Source organism: Papaver somniferum, chromosome 5 (genome assembly GCF_003573695.1).
Source record: "Papaver somniferum cultivar HN1 chromosome 5, ASM357369v1, whole genome shotgun sequence".
Lineage (NCBI taxonomy): Eukaryota > Viridiplantae > Streptophyta > Magnoliopsida > Ranunculales > Papaveraceae > Papaver > Papaver somniferum.
In genome coordinates this window covers 195,490,743-195,516,988 of record NC_039362.1, presented here as the reverse complement: position 1 = coordinate 195,516,988, position 26,246 = coordinate 195,490,743, and the positions used below count along the sequence as shown (strand labels likewise).

At 36.5% G+C, this 26,246-nt stretch overlaps 1 protein-coding gene across 1 annotated transcript; it reads right to left on the bottom strand.

The window, feature by feature from the left end:
• Positions 1 to 14,713: 14,713 nt before the first annotated feature.
• LOC113280487 lies at positions 14,714 to 15,892 on the bottom strand. Its single transcript, XM_026529106.1, has one exon. It carries the CDS (start codon positions 15,890 to 15,892, stop codon positions 14,714 to 14,716), a length of 1,179 nt encoding a protein of 392 aa, XP_026384891.1.
• Between the last annotated feature and the right edge of the window lie 10,354 nt (positions 15,893 to 26,246).

Below are 26,246 nucleotides of genomic sequence, written 5' to 3'. Positions count from 1 at the left end.
AAAATGTGAATGTGTAACGGAAGAAGATAATAATAATGGATGATATAGAAGAGGAAAATAATGGAGAAACCAATCTGAACGGTTGGATCTGGGAGTAAAACATGGATGGATTTTCATCCACGATTTATATTTCAAATTTGAGAACTTTGAGAGAAGATGGTAGCCGTATATTGCAATAAAACTCTCAAACGTAACCGTCGGATCATACCAAAATCATTTGTTTTTGTAAGATAGATGTTAAAATTCCAATAGTAAAAAACTTTCGTGAAAAATAAATCAGTCAATCTGTCCAATTGAGAAACGTCGTCTGTCAGGTAACTTGCTTGAGAAAAGAAATCATATATTATGCTTTGAGAAGATGAGCATCCACAACACTGGAAATTTTGGTCTGGATCAAGAACTTCATCATATAGCTTCCAAAAGAGAGATTAAATCATATATTATGCTTTAATAGAGAGTGTTCTTGCGATTTAGTACAACATACTTGATCAAAATTCTTGTCGGATCGAAGCCAAAAGTTATTATTAGCATATCTTATTTTGTTTATAGTGTTTTTATCTTACTGATTGAGTGACATTACAAGTAACAAATATTGTAGCTTCGTTAGCAGTTTTTTGTTTGATTAGTCCTTAAAATTTAACTTCTGGGTGTATAAGCTTTCAAATAATCAAGAATTCAAAATATATGGTCATATTTTCCTTTTTTGGTTATTTTGCCCAAATAGATTTGACAGTGAAAAGCTTGTAAGTTACAATGCGAATTGATAGCTAGTTATTCGTCGTGAGTCAAGATACATTTTTTTCCTAGACCATTCGTCTCATTCTTAGTGTTTTCTTATGTAAGAATAAAGAAGCTCAGAGTAAACCATAATTAAAACCAAATAAAAATGGTCAATGTTTTTTCTCCATCGTACGTGCAAAACTAGCCTCAAATGAGTTTCTCCGTGAAATTGCGAGTTTTCTAGAAAGTGAGAGAATTCATAAATGTGTATCACGTTATCAGTACTTGAAATGGCCATCTTTCATGACATTTGCAAGAGATCGCCAATTTAAATTAGCTGGGCGCATTTTTATAAAGTAAATGTTAAAATTCCAATAGTAATAAGCTTTCGTGAAAATTAAATCAATCAATTTGTCCAATCCAAAGACGACATCTATCAGGTAACTTGCTTAGAATATATTATGCTTTGAGGAGATAAGCATCCGTAACATTGGAAACTTTGGACTGGATCAGGAACCTCATCATATGCCTTCTCAAACTCAAAAAGTTAGGAACCACATCATCTACCTTCTCAAAATCAGTTAACCGAGCTTCCTCACATTTAGGAGAAAGTTGCAGAATGAGAATATGTTTTTGATAAAGCCAACGTGGGAATACAACCGTGTGGGTGTTAGCCGAAACAGCAACAAATTTTCTGCTAACTTTAGAAAGGGACTTTAATCTCTGTTGACAAGATCATGTGTTACTGCTTAGAGTGAGATTTTATTAGATAATCATACAATTCTTACTTTAAGAGAACACACTTAACAAATATGTCACACTTCGTTACATATATAGACTCCACTGCTACTTAATCTTGATGCATATTGTTGTTGCTCACTTGTTCCCATGAAAACTAAACATACATTTAATTATTTCCACTACAACACAGGTGGTTTCTAGGGACGGCCATTTTTTCAAAACCGTCCCTAGAGATGGTTATTTGGGACGTTCATGATCTGACCGTCCCCATAGATCACGGGATAATTAATTTAAGGTTATTTTTAGACTGTTCCTAAAAGAAAGTATGACAAAAAAATATTAGTGACGGTAGAATAGGGGACGGACACAAAATCGTCACAAATACTTCTTGGGACGGTTTTAGGGTTTTTTGGGACGCTTTTTGACCGTCCCAAGAAGCCTTCTATTTTGTAGTGTTCGGTCTTTAATTACTTACAATGAAGACACTTGCGGAACCAAGGATTAAGGTAGCAATTTGAGATGCTGGAGTACACTTAACCACAACAAGCTTCAAGAGAAACTGGCCTACCGGTCTGGTACAATATACTCGATCAGAAATCTTGTCCAACCGAAACCAAAAGCTAGCATTAGCATATTTTATTTTGTTTGTAGTGTATTTTATCTCGCTGATTGTACAAGTAACAAAAAATATAGCTTCTGTAGTGGGTGCGACGTGATTCTATATTTCCATGAAGTTGAATGGCTCGTGGAAGTGGATATTATAATCACGTACCATGTATGCTACTTATTTGGAAAATTTTAGTTTTAGCAAAGAAGATCAAGATAATAATCAGAATGAGAGATACAATCAGGGAAATTGGAAATCCTTCCAATTTCCACGGATATTGTTAAAACGAGTGAACTTTGCTAGAGTACCGGCCGTGGCAACGGCTTACACCTTGCTTCAAGAAAATTAATAAGTTATGCAAATTAGTAGATGCCATTACTGCTAGAATCAAATAACATGTCAGCAATCAAAGTCCAGAGTCTAGACCAAAGAATCATGTTGTGTACATTTTCTTGTCATCACCATTGATTATTTTAAGTCTAGAGAATTCGAAGAAAAAAAAAATTGATGGGGGCGTTTTTTTTTTGAAGGAGGCATGTTGACACATGTCTTGATATTAATTGGTTCCCATGAATTATATATCCAAAAATACAAACACCAATTAAGATAACAAATTTTCTCTCCAAAAATACACTTTTTTTTATATTTTTGGAAACATAATTCATGGAAATGAATTAATATCAAAAACAAATGGCAACATATCATTGGTCCTCCATATACCCCTTAAAAACGCCCCCATCAGAAAATTTCTCCGAGAATTCTCGCTTTCTGGTTCTTCACACATCAAATGGACCATTTCCTTGCACCAGAAAAAATAACGGAAAATGGGTCATTTGTCCAAATATTTTTAAATCATGGTTTAAATGGACGAGTAAAAATTAGTTTGGGTGAAATGGCAAAAAAAAATATAGCAAGGATGAAACTAGATTCATCCTAGCTTAAATTTAAAAAATAGCAAGAATGAAACTGGATACATCCTGTGTAAATTAAAAATAAAAAAAAATATTTGAAAATGGGCACGATGAAACTGGTTACAATCTGCCTATTTTTACATTTTTGTCCATTTAAACAGTATCAAAATCCAATTGTCCATTTCACACAGGAATTGTTGATTTTGGTCATTTTAACCAATTTTGTGAAAAAATAAAATAATCAAACAACTTCCTTCCATCAATTATGGACGTCCGGTACATTTATACTTCTTAATTTGATTTTTATTTATGCTTCCTTTGCCTTTTTCTTCATTAACTCCCACTTCTACGACATGAATTTTCGTGCTCTTCCCAACAAATTGACACCCATTAATAAGCATGTGTTCGTAGTGTACTGAATTAATAGGCTTACATTAAATTGTTGACAATAATACTACAAAATCATGCTTAATTGCTTATTGCAAGATTCATCCTATGTTTGTTGATAGTCATACCATTCATCCTATGTTTGTTGTGTACATTTTTCACATGTTAGGTTTCACATGGAGTATATAAACCTACTTGAGTTGGTATGCTGTATTTTTCCCGATGATAACCACGAGATGACTTTTCTTTACCCACCAAAAGAACTACATTTACGAGTACAAAATCGGCTGTGAAATTTGAGTTCTTTACTCACCAAAACATCTACATTTACGAGTACCAGATCCGATGTGAAATTTGAGACATTAGACTAAGCTAAGTGATAACGATCACGAAAAGCCGCATTCGCATTTAGATTGTATAATAGTAGGAAGGATGCGGGCGTATTGTTATCCAACTGGCGTATTGTTATAATAGGAGAAGGATGCTGGCGTATCTTTTTTTATAATAAGGGACCCAACACGGCCACATGGCATCCCGATAATTAATCTGAATTCTGGTGAAGCCACCTCAGCAATTAAATTCCATGTCACCAGTGTCTTATTAGTCACTCCAAACGTCACTACCCTAACAGACGCGATCCAGTTGGCATGGGTCGCACAGTTTCTACAAATTACATGGTGTCTTATGAAGACATGCGTCTATCTGTGTCTTTGCAACTCTTAGGTGAAATACCATAAGACACCATATAATTTGAAAGCATCCGTTCACGAAACCATATAATTTGCAACTCTTAAGGGAAACTAAAAAGAGACGCACCTGTTCTATATTTTCGGCCGCCTATATATTGTGCTCAACTCTTAAGTCTGTCTTTTCGCAGACAGACTCCTTCTATGAAACGTATTATGTTAAAATGACTCTAAGTCCTCACATTCTTTGGATCTTATTTGGGTGAAATACAGATGTACTCCTATTTTTTTATGCACATATAAATGTATCCCGTTTTCTTCACTTTTACAAATGTACTCCGATTTGGACCGTTTTTCTGAAAAATGGTTAACGGAAAGTTATCCTCCACATCAGCAGTTAAGTCATGTTTAAAACGCTTAGTGTACCAATGACCTGTTCTGCCACCTCTGATACGTACACATGGATTTTCAAAGGTGGTCCCACATTTCAAACGTCAAATCCACGTTTTTCCTCTTGGATATATACATGGAAATGGGCTTCAGATGTCAGCAGTTAAGTCATGTTAAATGGGTTTCAGATGCCTTTAGATGGGCTTCACATGCAATAATTGTCGAAACAAAAGAACCACTAAAGGAGAAAGTAAATCATGAAAAATATGCAACTGCAACCATCTTTAAATAAAGACTATCTATTTAACAAAGGAACAAATGCTTTGTATTCTCTTAAGTCACATAACAAATAAAAAAACAGAGTCATCACAAACACAAACATAAAAGAGACGGATCTAAAGCTTCATATATTTCCTAGCTTTCTTCTTTCCTTTTGGAGCTGAAAAGGTAATATGGTTGCTAACAGATCCAACATTGGAGTTTCTCTGACTGAGAGTGGCCTGAGAACAAGATTCATCACCTTCCTTTCTCTTGACACTTTTTGGTTTTGCAGAATATGTTGCAGCTGGTTGGGAAGATTGAGCAACACTTGTTTGTGTCTTAGATCTGCTGGCACAAGGTTGAGAATTTGCTCCAGATGCGCCTCCAGAACTTGCAGCAGCTTTATCTTTGTAATTTCTCTTTTGTGGAGCTTCAACTGTTGTCTTCTTCGTGCCATCAAAACAGGTTCTGGGCTTGAATCCCTTAGGATTTCCTCCAACTAGTCCTCCCTGACAAGTTGTTGAGTAGTAACCTATATTTCCACACCTACTACAACTTCTAGTTTTCTTCTCACCTCTTGGTTCATCATATGACTTAATCCTCTTTTTCCTTGGCATCCATGGCTCTCTAATCACTAGTACAAACTGTCACATAGGCCACATTTTCAGATCAAAAGCCTAGCCACGCCAAAATATTTTTCCGTGGCTATATGCATATATTGTTGTTGTGGCCACATTGATCACTCTTCTGTAGCCATATGATATTATTTGTTCATGGTTTTAAGTATAAACCCATGACCTGTAGCCATAGATGGGTATATGGTCAAGTTAACTAATTGTGTGCGTGTCTAATGCATAGGGTGGCAACAGATACGCCTATTCAACCGAGGCGGAAAACAAAATTATTTGGCCACTTTAATTCTTTTATGTGTCCAAAATGTAGGTTCATTAGACACTTTAATTCTCCGAGGCAAAATCAAATATATTAGCCACTTGGATTATTAAGAAATAGACACAGTTGTCCAACATGTCCAAAGATAAACATATAGCTACATGAATTTCAATTTTTTTGGATTATCATATGGCATGAAGATGTTTATGCGTCCAAAGTGTTTGGTTCATTGGGTGCATGCATCATTGAATATATATATGTCATATGTAGTTGCTATCCAATAAGCCATAAAAATTATCTATGTACGGTCAAGGTCATTACTAGTGACTGGTTAACACCGTGTACTATACGCACATGGCCTTAGCAACTTCGTGGTTAGTGTATCCATTTTTTTTCCTTCTCTGAATAACCGAATGAAAATATCAGTTCCTCGATCAACTGCAGCAAGTGTTTCATTTTTGCGTCTTATCTTTTTTGCCTTTTAGTTTTGTATATTGGTCGGGCCAGAGATAGTTGGAAACGATCTGTATTCAGCTGCTTCTTCATAAAAACAAATGTTTTGCACTATTGATTGAAAAAGGTGTCATCGATAACCACGAAAGGAAGAAAGTGAGCTCGATGAGAAAATGTCGGACTCCAACATTTTTCTCCATAATAAATTGAGCAATTACAACAAGAAAAAGATGTAGACAGATGATGCATTTTATGTTTTTGAGGAAAACTAAAACGCATATGACAAAACATGAAACCTTTCACGCATATAGTAACTCTGCAAAGTCGATATCTTTTATTGCACACGAGTAACTCAACAAAGTCATTGAATATCTTTCGCTAAGATTAGGCATCAACAATGTCAATTAACCAAGCAAAAGTTACACGCTCATCCTATATTTCACTAGCCTATAACAGTAGTTCAGTTTTGCCCAAAAATAAAGAAAGAAACCAAAATTTTCGATGCAAAATGATGGACTAATTAAATTTCGGAAACTAAACAACATGATTTGCGGCACTAACAATCCCTGACTACATTCCTTCCCAATTGGCCCAGTAATTGCTGATCCTGAAATTTAAACAGTAAAAAGAATTAATATATATATAACCACCATAGAATTACAACCAAACTAGTATATTTGTACCTGTATGAAGAATCACAAGAACTAAACTTCCACATATATACGTGGATTTGTAGCTAACATTTTACCGGTCAAAAGATTAAGCTCGGGAAACATACAGTTGTGCGGGAAATAGAAAACTAGTAGTAGTAAGAGGCAAGAAAACAAAAATACAAAAATTAAGCAGATAGCCCACAATGAGGACTTTGGCATTAAGAAGGTCAAAAGTACTCAGTGGAAAGTTGACAACCAAGTTTCAAAGACTAGTAATTATGTACTGATATTTGAAACACCAAAGTCGACAGAACTTTCAGAAAGAACCTAACTTAAGCTACCAACAACATGAAATTGAGATATTTAATTTCATAAATGTACAAAAATGCACAAACTCAAAGAGATCACACAACAAAGCAGATATAAACGTTTCACTATATAACAAAAATAAATACCAACATTTTAAGCAACAGGACAAAAAAACATACCAACTGTCATTCTCTTGGATCTCTATTTAAAAGTGACCAGAGTAGAAAGTTTCCAAGTACAAGAGTAGCAATTGCAATTGAAGTTTCATACGAGACACGAACGAAATCATGTTATCCATTTTCGAGCATGCTAAGGAACAGGAATAAACAAAAGGGCCATCATTTTCGTTCTATCAAAATCATGTCACTAACTGAATAACCACATATTAAAGGAAATAAAGTGACGTACCAGCGGGAGTGTGTCATTTTTGTCTTGCATATAAGTAAACCACGGCAATCAGTTCAGAAGTAATCATTTCGATATTCTTTACCTAAGTCTTGTGGATCTACAGCCGGCAAGATATTATCATTCCGAGAAAAAACTACCGTACTGAATTCCTCATCGTTGCCATCATCATCATACGCATCCCTATAATTTTTGGGAGGTGTCACAAAAATAATAGAATTTTTCTTATTTAGTTGGTCTTTGACATAAAATACCTGCCTAACTTGTGAGGCTAAAATAAAATGATCATTTTTGTGTCCCTACATATTAAGCTCAACAATCTTGTAGCCAAGACTATCTCTTTTGACCCCGCGTTTATTGTCAACCCAATTGCACTTGAACAAATGAAGATTTCTTTCACCGTAATCTAACTCCCATATCTCTTCCAAGACGCCATAATAAGACGATTTACCATATGTTACGCCATCATCTCTAGATATGTGCATGTCATTTTCCGCAACGCTAACCCCACTATTCTGGTGAATTTTACCTTCACGAGATTTTGTGCGGAATAGATATTCATTGGTGCGATATACGGTGTATTTCGTTACTTCGTAGTGAGGGCCGTGTGATATCCATCTTAAGTTCTCTGAGATACTTTGTCTGTCGACTGCCGTCTCTTTCTCAACCTGAAATTCATTATTAGGATGAACCTTGACTATAAAGGAATATAACACATCAAATATGACACCTTTTCTACAATCTATTACCTCATTTCTTAACCAATCGTCAAACGTGTTAAAGTGCTCTTTCTCATGCCATGCTCGCTTTTTAGTAGAATATATAGTTTGCAAATAGATCCTGTGTCGGCTGGTATGTACAATAACCAATTTTATTATATTTTGAACTCTTGGAAAAAAAAAAGGAACATAAACAAATTATTACTTACTCTATGATGATGATGGTGTTAGGAAAAAGGCAGCACAGCTTGTAATGCGACTGAAACTTCTTAGCTATTTGTTCTGTGCTTTAGTGAATGTGCAAATTAAGTTTGTTTTAATTGATTAACACTTTCAATCCCTTAAGTTTTTTGTGCAGGAGGAGTTTGATAAGCAGCTGGAAGATGGAACTTTGACGAAAAAGTCAGGCACAGATTCTGTTACACTTGTGTTTAGGGAAGAACATGGTGGGCGTGTAAGATGTGCAGGCAAGGGAGTAACTCCAACAACATACTGGAACCTGCCAAGGAAAGGAGCATCCAAGGAGCACATTGAACTGAAGAAACAGCTGTATGATGAAAGACGTGTGAACCAAATGGAGAGAGATAGGAAGGATAAAGAAATGAAGAAATTGAAGGAAGCAATGAATGCACAAGCAAAAATGATGAACAACTTAATGTCTCAGTTCAACTCTCAAAGAGTATTGAAAAAGAAAAAATCCAACATCAAAAAGACGCGGGTAAGCATATTCCATATTGCTTATAGGTCTGTTTTGTTTTGATTTGTGCTGAATTTCTATGTCGCTGGTTTATATCAGTATTTTTGACTAGGTATGTTTAAATTCATCTAAGTAATTTTTATTAAGTATGTATTTCCTAAAAAAATTGAAGTATCTAATATTTCTTTACCCTGTCAACTGCACTCTACAGAAATCTCCTATTATAGAGAAGTCTCTTATGCCTGAGGCCCTGTTAGAAGAAATTCTCCGATTGAAAGACAGGAATCAAATTCAAATAGCCAGTCCCCTGAATCTCAACGTGTATCTCAGTCGGCGGCATCGAAAGACAAATCTGAACTCCAAATGGTGTTTTTTTTTCCGGTAGTTAATAAATATATAGTGTTTTGAGAGTTAAATATGTTGATGTTAATATAGGATATTTGTTTGCATACTGGAAAGTTCAAACAAACGTCTCTTGCCTCTGAGCATCAGTCCCTTAACTCTCAGGAGGAATCTCAATCTAAAGACCAAACTGAGTTGTCAACAGTATGTCCTTTTTGCAGGTGTTTAAATCCTTAGCGTTTTGAGAGTTGAATCTGTTGATGTCAATATAGCATATATGTTTGCAGATTGGTAAATGCAAACTGGCTAGTGCGACACTGAGAAACATCATTGCATTGGGTATTATTCTTCCATCAACACTAAATCAGTTAGTACATGGAGATCCACTCAAGGATGATTGTGTTAAAGTATCGGTTGATAAAGCGATATTTCCGAATCATTTTATGCCAATCCAATCTACTCATCTCAAAATAGTAAGGGATGCTGAAAAATCTTTTGTAGCTTGGCCCAAAGAGTTTGTTATCTCTTGCTCTACTGTAAGTTCCTATTTCCTTAATTTAGTCCATCTGTGATAACAAATGTGGAACCATGCACATGCTTGCTTGTGTAGCTTTGACATCATCTCTGAATATGCTTGACTCAACTGAATGTTATGTGCAGTAATGTAGCCGTTAACACAAGCAAATATGAGATAACTATATTTTGTCCCCGTTGCACATTTTTTTTATGTTTGTTGAGGCAGTTAACAGAGAACATTTAAGCTATTACCTTATGCATCCTGATTAGTAGCATAGTTTGTTGCCTTATACATCCACTTGCTTGCTGCAGAACCAGCCACTTTCAGACCGTGATGAACATGATGTCGATACAAAGACTAAGAATACAAATAAGAAGAAGAAACCTTCGACGAAAAGTGGGAAACTGAAGTCTCAGATATCCAGCAAGAGACTCAAGACTGCAGCCTAATTACTAAGAGAAATAGTTGTGGACTGAAGAGTTCGGATGTTTAAGATTTAAATTTCCCTTTCAAATTTTGTTATCTTAAGGTTATTGCCCAACTGGTCAGATATTGAGACGTTTATCATATGATTAATAAAATTTATTTTTGGTTCAATTTTAATTGTGGTGTGATTAAATTTTGTGAATGGTTATTAAGATGAGTTTTGCTAAACGTGATAGAAAAAGGAGGCCAATAGGTCCCTAAAGACTCGTTATAGGTGGCCAATATTGCATTCATGTGGTTGAATATAAATCCATGGCCAAAGAATAAACCGAGCTATGAAAAATTGATTTTCGAGTGGATGATAGCTAATATCTGCCACGTTTTGTCTGTAATTTTATAAAGTTTAGCGCCATGGTTTATAAATATTCTGAGTGGCTAGAAACTAATATTTTCCATATTGAATTCATTTTGTGTGATTTTATAAAGTTTAGCGCCATGGTTTATCGTATCTCATGTGTCTGAAACGTGAACAACAACTACACTAAAAACATTATGTGTGATTTTATAAAGTTCAGCGCCATGGTTTATCATATTCCTTGGGTCCAAAACGTGAATAACAGCCACACTGAAAACATTTGGTGTGTCTTTGGAAAGTTTTTAGCCATGGTGCTGCAAATTCATAGTAGCCATAACTTATCAATTGGCCATGTAAAAATATTTGTCATGTGTTCGAAAATGTGGATGGCCATGGTAATATAGATTGAACGTGACTGCAAGTCATCTATTGTCCATGTTCAATTATTTTCCGTGTGTCCGAATGACAGAGATGGCCATGGTTAAGAAAAATTAGTGTGACGCTAGGGTAATTATAACTCATGAATTGGCCATGATAAAATGAATATTGCGTGTCAGTTGATGACAAAGGTCGTGGCTAAAATAAAGTTCACGTGACTTTAAGTTAAAGTTTAGCCACATTTAAATCAAATTGCGTGTTTATAAGGATCTTATGGCCACGGTGATAGGTAAAATTCTTGACTACATAAAAAATATGAGTATCATATAGACACGGTTATAGAGGTTTTGTCCATGATAAAATCATGTCTAATAGTCACACAAATTTTATGTAGCCATAAAGGTATCCATTTGTCACGGCACCTGATACCACATTTCTGGAAAGCCTATGGACACGGTGATCAAATGTGGCCAATGCGACTTTTTGTACTAGTGAATGTTGACTGGTGGCTTCATCATTTTTTTTTCGGCTGCAAAGAAAGAAAAAGAAGAAGAAGATAAGAGTTAGAGAACTTGTGGAGGCTGTTATACAATGAAACCCTAAAGGAATCTACTTTATTACCCTGATTTATTGCACAACAAACAATAAAGACAACAAATAATATTATAAATAAAAATATTTAAAACTAAATGCACCTCTATCCAGTCATCTAGACCCTCCAATGGCATGACTTCAGGAGCATATGTCATCTTATAATAGTCCACTGTGTAATAAGGGCTACAGTAGCTACAAGTCATAAAACAAAATGGGATTAAACAGTGGTTCAAGCAATAATATAATAGAAACCAAAAGTGATGAAATATAATAAAAAGTGGTTCAAGGTTAGGGAAACTAACTCAGCCCAGTTAGGTCTCAATGGAGCCAAAGCACAAACAGCATGCTGGCATGGAAATCCCCTTAGCTCTCATTGCAAACAACTGCATGTTTTCTTCTGGAGATCCATAATAAAAACTTCTTCATGCACACTAACCACTTCATATACTTTATACTTCACAGCTAGAACCAGCTTAAAATTAGGATTCAAAGCTATCATCGTCTCTATCAACTTCATTGCTTTAGGAACTATCTCACCATCTGTTCATTTAGCAGACTCATTTCTTCTCTTATACTAGGTATTCATCACCATCTCTCCATACATCAGGCCTAGCTTGCAAATGGGCTTGTCCCTGATATTCTTTGCCATATTGTTGAAGGAATCAGAAAAATTATTGTTCATTTGCTCACATTTGCTGTCTTTTTCGAAATGGGACCTGGACCAGGTTTCTGGTTTTTCTTCTTTCAAGAGATACCAAGCAGCATTAGCATTCTCAGCCTTCATCTTGGCCATATGTTCCTAACACAAAAACAATGCTTATTGTTACATAACAACAAGAATTTTGAGGAAATGTACTTATACAAGTGAAATGTGCTTATGCATTACCTCAAAATTCCTTTTCTTATAGCATTTAGCAGCATTCCAAAGATGATTTTGCAAACTAAAACCCCTGTACTTCTTTCTAAAGTTTGCAAGAAAGTGCCTGTCACATGTGAATTCAAACACATTATAAGTAAACAAAATATGAATATTACAAGTATATAGAAAGAAATATTCAAACACATTATATGGAATAGTAGTCTATAATCATAAACATTTTACCTAAAACAATATCTATGTTCATCCAAAGGAAAGTGATATTCAACACCCTCCAAGATTCCCTTTTGCTTGTCTGGGATGAAACAAATACGAACAACATCTTCATCTATCATAGGCTTCAAATCTCCAAGGAAAATCTTCCAATTCTCCATGGTTTCATTCCTACACAGCATTATACCTAGCATAACTAAGCCGTTCTGACCCTCCAGACCTGATTGCACACAACAAGTGAGTTATAATCCATTAAAGACATATAAACTGAATTACAAAGAATATATAAGTGAAGAAGTTAAAGACTTTACCTATTGAACATAGCATCACACCACCAAACTTGCCTGTTAAGTGACAAGCATCCAAGCCAATGACCCTTCTACAGCCAGCCTTCCACCCCTTATTGCAGGAGCAAATGAAATGGTCAAAGAGAGGAAGGTATTGTCTTCAGTGCCATATGAGAATGAACAATGGCTTCCTGGATTTGTCCTCTGCATACAACATAATATGAGTAAATAACTAACAAGAAAAGACATAAAGAAAATGAATATAAATTGCAAAAATAACTAACAAGAAAAAAAACATAAGAAAAGGTAACATTACCTTAAACATTTCACAGAAGTTTGGAACTTGTTGGTAGCTCTTCTCATAACTTCCATAAAGCTTCTCCAACACCATAACCCTTGCCCTCCATGCAGTATGGTATGCAATGATAACATTTGTATCCTGTTTGAACTGTGCTGCTAAGTCATAAGGACAAGGAATTGCTGCATCACAACCTGTCCCCTGTCTTTTGTCCATGTACCAATCATCCATAAAAGCAGGATTTGCACTCCTGTTGTACCCATCTCCACGACCTCGATGGTTGTATTCTAGTTTAAATCCTCTGAGTATGAAGGCCTCTCCATCATTCTTTTTGTTGATGCCATAGATCATAAACTCACATCTCGTCTTCTCACAATTAACACATACGGCTCTTTTTGTTTTCTTCCGATAAAATAGATGTCATCGATGTTCGAATTCAAATACGAACCAATGTCTTTATACTACCACTGCATATACAGTTGCGTATCATCGCATTTAAGAACGCCTAATTGCACCAAGACCACATATACAGAGTTTATGGTATAAGACATACACTACCATCAAGTTCTGGGTATGTGACACATGCGAATGAATGAAGCAGTTCCAAAACAAATAATACCAAAACCAAATGTCGCATCTCTAGCTACAGGACAAGTTATGCCTAAATGATCTACGTACATAGCAGTTGCGGGAATTGGCTACATTCTCCAAAAACCTAGAAAATGCTATGTTGGGAGATTATTAATGATTCAGATCAAATTTTTTTGTTTACATCCTATAAGCATCAGTAGTAATGCATCCTTGTATAACAATAGAGGTCGTGCGGGGTGTAGAATGATGTATGTTATTGATCTTCTTCTGCAAGGGCTATTTGGTTGTAGACAGAATATCCATCCATGAATGACAGTTCTTCGTATCCTTCGACGGCTTCCACCAGTTGATCGATGCTTGTGAGCGGGTAACTGTCCTTCCGACATGCCTTATTGAGGTTGGTGAAATCGATGCATATTTTTATTCCTATGTTCTTCTTTGGCACTATGACCATGTTCGATATCCATGTTGGGTATTTGACCTCCTTGATGAATCCTGCTTCTAACAATTTGCGGAGCTCCTTCTCAATTGCTTGGTGGTACTCTGGTGCTACCTTTTGTACTTTTTTCCTGAAGGGGGCGTGCCCGGATTTATAAGAAGTTCGTGCTGAATTATCTTCGGATCAATCCCTGGCATGTCCCCTAACTTCCATGCGAAGATGTCCGTGTATTCCATGAGTAACTTTATTATAGCCATCTCTCTTTCTTTATCCATTAGGGTCCCTATTTTGATCATCTTCGGGTTTTCTTCGGTCCCTATATTTATTTTCTTTACGGGTTCCACGGATGTGAATGTAGGTTTCGGTTACCCTAGGAGAGGGGCGCTCTTTAATTTTTATTTGGTAGGCTCTTCAGCCCCTTTAGCCGTTGAGGTGCTTGCTTCGGTGTTTAGAACGATGCTTTCCTTCGTCAGACTTTTTCCGGAGATTTCTTCGAGGTAAAGGTCAATTACTTTTTCCTTAGCAGCCTCTTTGTTTCGATTTCTTCGGGATTTATGCGGCTCATCCTATTCATTATTGAGCTGATTTTGTATAGTCTGGCATTCTCGAGCGGCGACCTCATCTCCCTTTATTTCCATTACCCCTTCGGGTGTTGGAAACCTAAGGTATTGTTGATAGGTCGCTTCTACTCCTTTGAGCTTGTGCACCCATCTTCGGCCAATGATGGCGTTGTATGGGGAGGGTGCGTCCACTGTGCTGAATCGAGTATCAACCTTCATTGGTCCTGCATCTACTTGTAAGACAATATCTCCCAAGGGCTTTGTTGGTGCCCCATTGAATCCGTATATGGTGGAATAAGAAGACATCAGTTGTTCGTCATTCAGCTCCATCCGCTTGAACATGTCATAAAACAGAACATTAACCGAGCTCCCTCCATAGATGAGGATCTTCCTGATGTTACATCCATCCACTAGTAAAGTGAGGACCAAGGGATCGTTGTGATCTTTCATGTCTTCCTCTATATCCTCAGCATCGAAGGTCATAGGTGCGCTCATCCACTGCTCGTGTTCCTCTACTTCTACCCCATCGATCTTGTACAGCTCACAGTAATCCTCGAATTTCTTTCTTAGCCTTTTCCCTATCTGGGCAGTCAGCAATGGTCCAGTAGCTTCGGAACATGAGATAGTGTTGATGCTTCGATTTCCTTCGGGTAGTTGGACTTGCTTGCTTCGCTTAGCTCTATCTTCAGTTTCTGCCTCCTGTATGTATTGCTTGAGGTCACCAGCGTCAATCAGCTTCTGGATCATTATCTTGAGATTCTTGCATTTCTCTGTTTGGTGCTCGTTGAAGCAATGGTATTCACAGTAATCCCTTGACTTATCGGTCCCAGGGGGATGTTTTCCTTTGGACCGTGGCAATTCCAGGTTTTCTCGGTCCTTGATTTCCCTCAGAATGTGAGTGTAGTTGGTGTTTAGCTTCGTGAAAACTTGATCTTCGAATTTACGGTTATCACGTCGACGGTCGTCCCTTCGTCCTCTCTTATCATCGTTAGAACGTTCAGCTGAACCGCCCCTCTTTGATCCGCTGGCTTGTTCTACGGAATTAGTCCAATGAGATCTTTGAGCTTGGGCCCTAGGGTTCTCCCGCTGGATATCTTCTAGCCTGGCGTGCTTTTCAATGATTACTTGAAGGTCTCCTTCTGTCGTAGGTACACTTCCATGAATCTCCACAAATAATGGGCTCATTTTATCCAGTCCCCATTTGTAACAGTTGATGCTGACCACTTGGTATACATTCCCTATTGCCTGAAAAATCCGGTTACATCTGTCGGTGTACTCCCTGATTGTCTCTTGTAAACAGCCGCTAGTGAGAAGATTTTGTCCAAGCCTTGTTGTACATGTAAGTCTCTAAGAACTTCTCAGCGAGCTGGTCATAGGAGTTGATGGAGTTGGGAGGTAGGTTGTCGAACCAAGATAGTGCTGATCCCTTTAGACTTGAAGGAAAATACCTGCAGAGGACTGCATCGTCTTGCTCTCATCGGGCTAAGATACGATTATAATACCGAAGATGTGCTGCGGGATCGCTGAACCCATCGTAACATTCGAATGCTGGAACAGGGCACTTCTGAGGGATAAGTGCTTTGGCCAAGTGTGGGGTCAGTGGAGTAGTGTTTTCTTCTCTCAACACCTCTTCTAGTCTTCTCCCTCCTTGCCTGGCTTTTAGTTGCTTGATCTCTACCATCATTTCAGCACGAAGGTCCTCCATTGCCCGCTGGTGGTCTTTTTGGATCGCAGATCGCCCTGATCTTCGATTCTCACTATCAAAATAGTCTGAATCCTCTGGTACAAAATTTGGGTCGGATGACCTATTTCCACTGGTTGCTCCTCGGTTTAATGGCTCGGGATTAGTCATGACAAGCCTTCGGTCACGGTTCGGCTCTGGTGCTTTAGAATTTGCTTCATCGTGTCGATGCGCTGCTCCGATGCGTTGGGAAATCTTGTCCTTGAGATACTGATTTTCTCGAGCTAATAATGCCACAACCTATACATATGTCTTCTGGCTCTTCTTTAGTTCTTCGAGCTCTGCTATCAGCTAGGGGGAATGATTCAATCCTTGGTTCGGAGTACTGATCCACCCTTGCCCCCAATGGCCACAGTGTGATCTTCATCAACGGTATGGATTAAGGGATGGGGCGGGTCGGAATTCGGCAACAACAATTCTACATGTGGAGGCGTCAGTATTGTAGCTGAAAGGGTCTGGTTCTGGTCGTTCTTTGCTGGCATCCCAAGAGCTGGCTGTTGCATCGTTGATTCTGCAAACCCTTCTCGTTGCTGGTGAGCACGGGAAGTAGCGGCTACCTTTGCTGCTTCAGCTTTGGCCTCCATATCTTTGAGTGCCGTTGCTGCTACAACGTTAACATCTGGGGGTGAGGTAATTTCCAATGTATCTGGCTTCTGATTTGGTGTCTTCGTCCTCTCACCCTTTTTTTTGATGCGCGTCATAACTGGCGTCGACCTGGGTGTTTCTTTAGACAATGCCTTGGTTTTTCCTGCATCCTTTGTCTTTTCGATCTTCGATCTCTTTGCTCTTCCTATTTCTCTCTCCTAATATCTTCTATATCTTCCTAAAAACCGATACATCCCTTCTCGCTCAGTGGAGAGGGGTATTTATAGGGATAGAACATGGGGTTCACTATCTGGGATAGCTGTAACATTATCTTCTTGTTCTTTGTGTTGGTCCCGCTGGTATCTTCGTTCTAGACCGATGCCTCCAGCGGTCTCGTAAGGTAACCTTATAACCATGTTTACTATGAGTTACCATGAATATTACTATAACAAGCTTGTTTTTTGCTGTTTGAAGTGCAACATCGAATTCTTCAATACTATGAACTTGTTGAACTCTTCCATTACAATTGTTTCCCTTCTTGGCTGTAGTTATTGCTTTTGTAATGAACTTCTTGTAAGTTGTCGCCTGGAGTATTTTTGTTGTTGCTAGTAATTCTTTTGGTAGTGTAGGGGTAAGGAAAAGAGTGTTAGAGAAAAATGGGTCTAATTTTATAGTAGAAGAATGTTGTTTGAATTGAAAGCTTTTGGTTGTAGTAATCGCGTCCATGAAGTTGAATTGAAGAGAGTGTTATTTGATATACAATGGTGTTGGAATTAAACAATTGCAAAAAACAAAATAATCACACGGAATAAACCCCAAAAAGTTGAGCTGCGAATTAGTTCGTTTTCTTTATGGTGTTTCGCAATTTTTCCTCTTGATTGTGCTAACAATAAACTCTTTTCGTAAACCCAGTGAGATAAAAAAACAATCACTCTCTTTCTCAAACTCTCTTTATCATGATAATTCGAACCAACAATTATTCTTTCTAACACTTGCTTAGAATCTTATAAAACTGTTAAAAAACATTGAATCTTCACTTTTCCAAAAACCAGCCTTTTATGATTATCAGATATAAATGAAAACATTGTATCTTCTCTTTTCAATCAAATTTAATGAAAATAGATTCGGATATAAATACTAATGAAAGTCACCTAACCGTTATAAAACGATCATAACATAATTACCAAATTTAATGGTATTAATTAGAGAATATTAAGTGGAAAAAAAGTTTTGAAAATTAAGAGTCAATACAAATTAAATATGTTTCTGGAATCTGGTCCATGACATCGCCCAAGATCCCCAAAGCTTCCCTCCTAAACTTTTTCTATAAAAGTATGTACTCCCTCTGTTTATTCCATTTTCCCCGTGCACGTTCACAATGTCAAGATATTAACGAGACCATATGATTTCTAAACTACTTTAAATTAACCATACCATATTAACGAGATCATATGATTTCTAAAATACTTTAAATTACTGTCAAACTGTTAACAAAACTAAAAGTTAAAAATTCAATTATTAGGAACACATAAATTGGTAACAAGCTTTTGATTTTGATTATATTTTATTACATAAAGCATGTTTGTGATACATAATGATAATCCAGCTATCATGCCACATATTGGAGTTTTGTTTTCTCTTTTAGACACTTTAATGGGAAATATCATTTCGGTATTTTCATCATACATCTTCCTTAGATTGTGGGTCTTTCTTTTCTTTTTTACATCAACCTAGCCTATTCATCCGTATTAAAAATTGTTTACATGATGGCTTTCAAAAGCAAGGACACTAAATGACAAGAAATCAGGTAAGAATAAGGGTGCATAGGAACCAAGCCGGACCGACGGACCGTCCCGAAACCGGTGGAACCGTACCTGTTTTTGTCCCGAACCGAGGAAGGGGGTACAAGTATCGGTCCAAAAAATAGGAACCGAGGCTGAGGAGGTACAGGTACACGGTCCTGTCTAAGTCCTGTACCGTCCTGACCGAAAGTACCGACAATTTCTAAAAAGAGGGAGCATTTATCCAAACACCCGTTTCTACTCATCCTGACTCCTTATAAATAAATGTGTAATCATAAACATTTATCAAAAGAGTTTTACACATATCCCAAATAATTAAGGATCATCCATTTTGAGTTTCAAAAGAAACCGTTGTCAGATTATTAATCATTCAGAAAATACATCTCCAGGTACTGGCTCAACATCCTTAGCCCGCATTTCTTTCACATGACCCAAAGCTTCAGTCGCCAACCTTAGCTATCGAGCCCCTAGTTAGTAAGTTCGCGAATGATTCGCGAATCATTCGCGAATTTTTCCGTATCACGAATTTTACCGTCTTATTCGCGTACGTTTGCAACTCCGAACCCAAGTCACGTATTATGTGGCATTCCCGGATTATTCGCGAATCGTTCACGAATTTTACGTATCCCGAATGATACGTCCGCTTAATTCGCCATAAATTCTTTAGCTTTTACTTTTCAAAGACTCCACTTTTTGGGCTTTACTGCCTCCCGAACATACACGACCGAATATTAGACGTGTTGTAACTTTTATGAAACAAAAACGACTGAAGAGATTTGAAGGTGAAGGTGAGAGAGATCTCAAACTCACTAACCAAGCATCTAAACCACCATACGACGTCCTTTTGGATAACTAATGTTGTATATATTATTAATATCATCATATTGAGTTTATTTTTTCCTTAAATAACTCACACATATGCATAAAAATTGGTCTATGACCTTATAAATACAAATTATTTGTTATATATAGATACCGAATTTTCAGAGCCGAACTCACATTTATAAATCGAATTATACACGTACGTATGCCATTCCGAATTAATGACGAATCACGTCCCGTTGACCGAATTTTGGACCGAATCTGGATTTTACAAAACCGTATAATACTCGTACGTTTGTCGTTCCGTACGTTTGCCGAATCCCGAATTGCTAACTAGGATCGAGCCAGCCAATCCACTTCGTTCCTAGATTTGTGTACCATTTCCAAATCAGGGTACACACCAATCATTTCTGGATTCTTCTGGATTTCCTGTAGTTGACGACGGAGCCATCCAATATTCAACTTAGACATCTCAGCCTCATCCAACACAGATTCCCAATCATGCATCATTACTTTGGTAATTTCTTTGTGAGGCACGAGGACCATCTCCTCTATGCAGATAGTAACACTGATACTCTACCCTCCTAAAGACGGTAGCTTCCATAGTCTCATGTGAAGAAATGTCCAAACATGTTCCATATGCGGGTATATATACGATCATAAGACGAAGAAACCGTGAAACCACCAATGCACTTGTAGTCGGTTCAGATTCAGTCGAATTTGAAGTCAAAAATAACACCAGCACTTGGGTATTCCGATGGGGTCACGTCCGAGATAATGACATCCTGGTCAGCAGACTCATGTGGGATGCCGTTTTCAACCATGGTATTTGAAGCAACGGTCCCCCAATCTGAAGACTCAGGAAATACACCATCGACGATACCTTGACGAAGTAAGTCCGGATATCCTACCGGATGGTATGTAACAGTTACACCATCATCTGGGACATTTCTAGTAACGACTGGAATAAGTATTAACATTGCATTGGTGTTCAGAACATTTGAAAAGCAAAAAAAGAAAATTGTCTGAAAAACAAAAACAAAAAAAAAATTATCTGAAAAGCCATAGGAACCGACCGGTACCGGTCCCGTACCGGAACCGAGGTACACGGTACCGGTACCGGTCCAAAATCTGAAAACCGATCCCTGGAAGATACAGGTACTCGGCCTCGGCAAGAACCGAGCCGAACCGTACCGTGTGCACCCTTAGGTAAGAAACATTGGTGAACTATACTACAACTGGAGTATCAATAGATTGGAATTATTTCTTAAAAATATGTATATGTCTTGTTGCTCAAAAGGCTTGTATTCGGCAAGCACTTAAGACGATGTCAGTATCTACTTCTAAAATAATAAGAAAAAATAAATTAATGAAAAGGGTTTATACTTCGCCACAATGAAACACATGGTTTGACACAGTGAAAACACATTGTTGTTTCTAATCTTTTAAGCGTAAACGTGCGAGGTCATGCTTAAGGTTAGATTCATACTAAATTCATAAGAATTCATACAGTTTCTACCGCAATGTGAAATATAAAAAGCATGTTACATTTCACTATATTACTCAATGCATATGATATGTACATTGCTTTGATCCGATTTTCTTGGTTGTTCAGTCAAAACCAAACTCATACCTTCTTTATTAAAAAAAAATTATATATAATTATATGATGGCAGCAAAATCACTTAAAATAAAACTAATAAGAAATTTGAGATATTGGAGTATACCAAACAACAAATTTTAGCATCCAAAGCGTTCTTGTCGGTCTGGGGTTTAGTCATTGCTTTCGTGAGGCTAACTTCTGAGCTGAAAAATTTAGTAAAGAGAGGTACACAACTGCCTCAAGGTTGGTGTGAAGGATTTTTAACCAGACATCCATTTTTGCAATATTTAGAGTGGCCTCATTAATTATATTTGTAGAGTTTTTGCTTTTCTGTTTGGTTTCGATTCCTTTAGTAAAATGTCTTTTGTAAAAACTTTACTCTTTTGAGTAGTTAAATATGATTTAGCTGAAATAAAATGTCTTTTGTAAAAACTTTACTCTTTTGAGTAGTTAAATATGATTTAGCTGAAATAAAAACAACAATAAGTTTTGAAATATTTCAGGAAAGGAGTACTGAAAATATTTAGATGTGCGCATTATTCAGTATCAATAAGAACTTTACATTTGTTAAGAAAATGAATATGTATTTGGTTTTTATGCGGAGGAATGACAGAGTTACTTGTTTGATCATTCAAGAAGCCCAAAAGAATTGTAACTTTTAAAACAATTACTCGGGAATGATTTTTGTTTGGTCAATATCCAGATGTACTTCAAAAGTTTCCCCTTACATTTTTTTCTCCCTATAAATCCTGGCTAGTTTGATGCGTACAGGTTTTATTCGAGGCCTACCACTAGAAGACAAAAGAGATATTTTGAAGTATAACTTATCCGAATAGTTTAGTTTAATGGCAAATTTTTCCGTGATTAATTAGTATTAATTCGGTTGATTAAAAAATGTTTAATCTTGTTAACTCAGAAATCAACTATTTTAGTGATCACCAAATTAAATATTTAACTTTTTTGATTTTTTTTTATTTTAAAATCATCAACCAAGAATCGGTCGATGTTCATGCACTCGTAGGATAATTCTGGTTGATTTTCATCATTCATGAAGAAAACCCAGAATCGGCCGATAGTAATTACTTACACGGACGGATTGTAGCTTCATAACTGAAAAAAAAAATATTAATCGGTCGATATGAACCTTCACATCGACTGATTATCTGCTGGTGTTGGAAAACATCAAATTTGTTTCATTTCAAATATAAAATTTATACTCGAACTGAAATCGAGTGTAAATTACTCGGCTTTTTAGAATGAGTATTATTTCATAATCATTTCAATTATGATTGAATATTAAATGAAAAGAATAGGTTATCCAAAAACGATCTTTGTAAGTGTCGACATTGACCGATTCTGGGTTGATGCTCTTCAACGACGAAGAACATCAAGAACAATCAATCGACGTGTAAGTGAATATCAGCTGATTGTTCAAAATCAGCTCATGTGGACATTCATATTAACTAATTCCGGATAAAACTATACAACCTAAGTTTCTGAAAAATTTCAATTTTAAATATATGAATTCATCACAAATCTAATTAAGAGTAATGGGTTAATGGAAAACTACCTAAGATCTAAGTTTTTATATCTTAATGTGAGAGTAATTTTTTACTTTTATCCTTTTTAGATATCCCTTATCCCTCTCATCTTGGTGGGCGAAAAAATTGATTGGCCTAAAACAAAAGCTATAGGCCTCAAACTAGGGAGGTATTAGATCTATTTTTTATCAAAATAAAACAAAATCTCTTTTAAAAAATGTTACTTGAGAATATATTTGGCCACCATTGAAACAGTTGATTTTCCACCACTAAAAGTATTTATTTTCTAGAACACCTCTGTCTTCTCCCTCACTCCTTCTTGTTCTCCAAAAAAACCATCAAAAATAACCTTTCTCTAGCTCAGATCTAGTCCATTTTTGGACTAAACTTGAGCAGATTTCTTTATCATTCCTTGCTTTCTAGGTTAATTAGTAGATTAATTTAGCTTTTATCATGTTTTCTACTTATCTACACCGTTTTGTTGGTTTTATCTACCATTTTGAGGTTTATCTTAGCTTTAATGGCGATTTTTGGATTATTGGGTTGGGTTCTAAGATCAATAGAGATGCTCTCCAACGAAGAAATCTCCATCTTTTTTGTCTCCGGTGACGAACTCTTCATCGGAATCTTCATCATCAACTTATCCGGCGACGAAATCTTCATTGGTGGTCATTTTGATGACGGAAGCTTCATAACTATTTACAAGAGATTTGAGCAAATCACTCCTACTTTGGGAGCATTTCTTTCTAAAGAAGAAAAACAAACTAAATGGTTGGAATTTAATTCCGAGAAAAACCATCTTTCTTCAGATTTAATCAAATCTTATTCATACTTGTATTTGTCTTACTCCGGTAATCCTTCTCTTTCTCTTGTTGGATTTCTCGGTATTGTACTCTTGCGGTATGTTCTTGTTACTTTGTATTCTCTTATTTTCGATCGTAAACTCATTGTAACCTTGAAATCCTGTTAATGAAAAGGTTTCTTGTTTATCAAAAAAAAAAAAAAAAAAGGATATATACCACCTCTTTTTTTCTTAATAGGAAATGAAATTTCGTTATAACGATAAGGGATGGTTTAACAACAAATTTCTCAAAGATGAGGGTATGAAGACATTCCGGAGCATCAATGTTCTGTTGTAGGGCTTTAGCCCACGGATGTGCAGCCCAATATAATAGCTAGGGTTCTATTCCTATTGTATATAAAGGACTATCTATGTAACACACAAAAGCTGATGAATGAAATATTTTTCTCTATGTGCCTCTTTATCTTTCCCTATTATCTACTACAAAACGTTATCAAGCACGAAGCTAATCCCAAGAGAGAGATTGGTTAAAGTTTCTTTTTCTTTTTTCTACATGGATGATAAATACAAGTTGTTCAAAAAAAAAAATGGTGTTCGGATTTACATCGTCGCAGTTATGGAATCATCGTCAAGCTAAGTGTTTTTCTTCCTTTGATTGTGGCAGATTTGATTTGATTTGATTTGATTTAATTTAAATTAATTTAATTTACGGGGAAAAGGAAATATTCTGATTTGATTTGTGCTAATGATTAAAGGAAACCTGAGACGTTCATGGGTGAAAGATGGGCCGAAGGGAATATGCCGATTTGTACTAACGCCAAAGGAAATCTGTTGGTTTGATTTGTCGAGGCGAATGGGTTTGGTGAGTTGTTTTCACCGTTTAATGCTAATGAATCATGGTTTGCACAAGTCTGATTTTCTTTTACCTTTCTTTCAATTAAATGATTGGTTTGTCGGCCATGACTATTTGATGTATCTGATATTTTTTTTAATTTTCTTTATCTATTAAATCATCATGTTGTGTTTTTGCTTGATTGTCATCCATGATATATATGATGCCGTGTATGAGACTGTGAATATATAAATATCATCATTTGTTTGAACCATTTTGATTGGTTGATTTGGTCCATATAAATATATTTGATGTAATAAGTAGGGCTGCACAAGAATCGGTCTAAACGACCTGGACCGGAGTAGAACCGGTGATACCGGACCGGTACCGAACCGGAACTGGCTTGACCGGGACAGACACCGGTTCTGAAATTTGAGAACCGGACTAGACCGGTACAGACACCGGTTCTTGGGGAGAACCGGACTTGAACCGGACCATCTGTACCGGTTATTATTAGACGTCAAGATCTGTATAGGGTTTTAATCCTAGCCGTCCAAGACATAAGATGTCGAGAAAAAGAAAACAGAAGAAGCATTCTTCATTTCTTCTTCTTCGTTTCTTCTTCTCAGCGAAGGCGGCAGGCTGGATTATTTTGATCTTCTCTTAGGGTTTGAATCATTTAGATTGAAAATCACTATCAGTGTATCACCATCTCTATCAGGTCAGTATTCTTCTCCTTAGGGTTCGAATTGTTTGATTGTATATTGATTTAGGGTTTGATTTTAGATTGATTTAGGGTTTTTACTTGTTTACAGAATTGTGATTTGATCTATATGTTCAGTGGCGTGAAGAAGTGAAGGTAAATCGTTCTTTCTATTCTTCCTCTGTGATTTGATCTTATTTCAATCAAAGATAAATGTTCAGTGCCATAAATTGACACTGCTGTGTTGGGTTAGAATTACATGGAAGATAAAGATTGATCTTTTATGGCTATAAATACAGTGAGTTGCAATTGTAGTTGTTATTTGATAAAAATTGCTCTTTTATGCTTGAATTCTTATGGGATGTCATTTATTTGATAAAAATTGCTCAATTGTGTTAGGTTAATGCTTGTATTCTGGTTTTATAGAATTTGAAATATCAAGAAAATTTTATAAAAGGGTAAAGAATCTTGGGTGGATTTGAGAGTGGTGTGTTAAGAGTTTGACATTGGAGAATGAAGTAAACAAGTGATTAACTGATTATGTTAAGAACTAGATTAGTACACTGAGGCTGAGAAGGAGCGTATAGTGTAATTTCTGAAGTTTTAGAAATTGTGTTAGATTTACACAGGGATAGTTCTATTATAAGAATGTTAATGTTAGTTGGTACTTGGGAACTAGTGATAAAACTTTAGGAACCTGACAAAGAGCTGCTTGATTCATGACTCTGCTTCATTATCATTCCTCTTTTGTTGTAGAGTGGTTGTTATCAAAACTAAAAAGAGAGTTGTCTGTTTCATTGTGACAGTATTCAATCTGTTCACACGCAGTTTTTTTCTCCTTTTGTTTGTCTTTTTGGAATCATGCGTTATTCACACGCAGTTTTTTTCCCCTTTTACTCTCTTAGTCAGTTCATTGTCATTTGTCATTGTAGATGATAGTCTTACACTCTTACTGTGTTATGTATTGGTAGTGATATGAACCATGCTACTTGTAAATTTTCTAACTTGCTTCTCATTTTTCTCATTTTTCAACACGGGTCTCTGATCTCCCTTTATGTCTCAGCAAAGCATCATTGACTTTAGTTTCTCTATGTTATTAACTATTTTC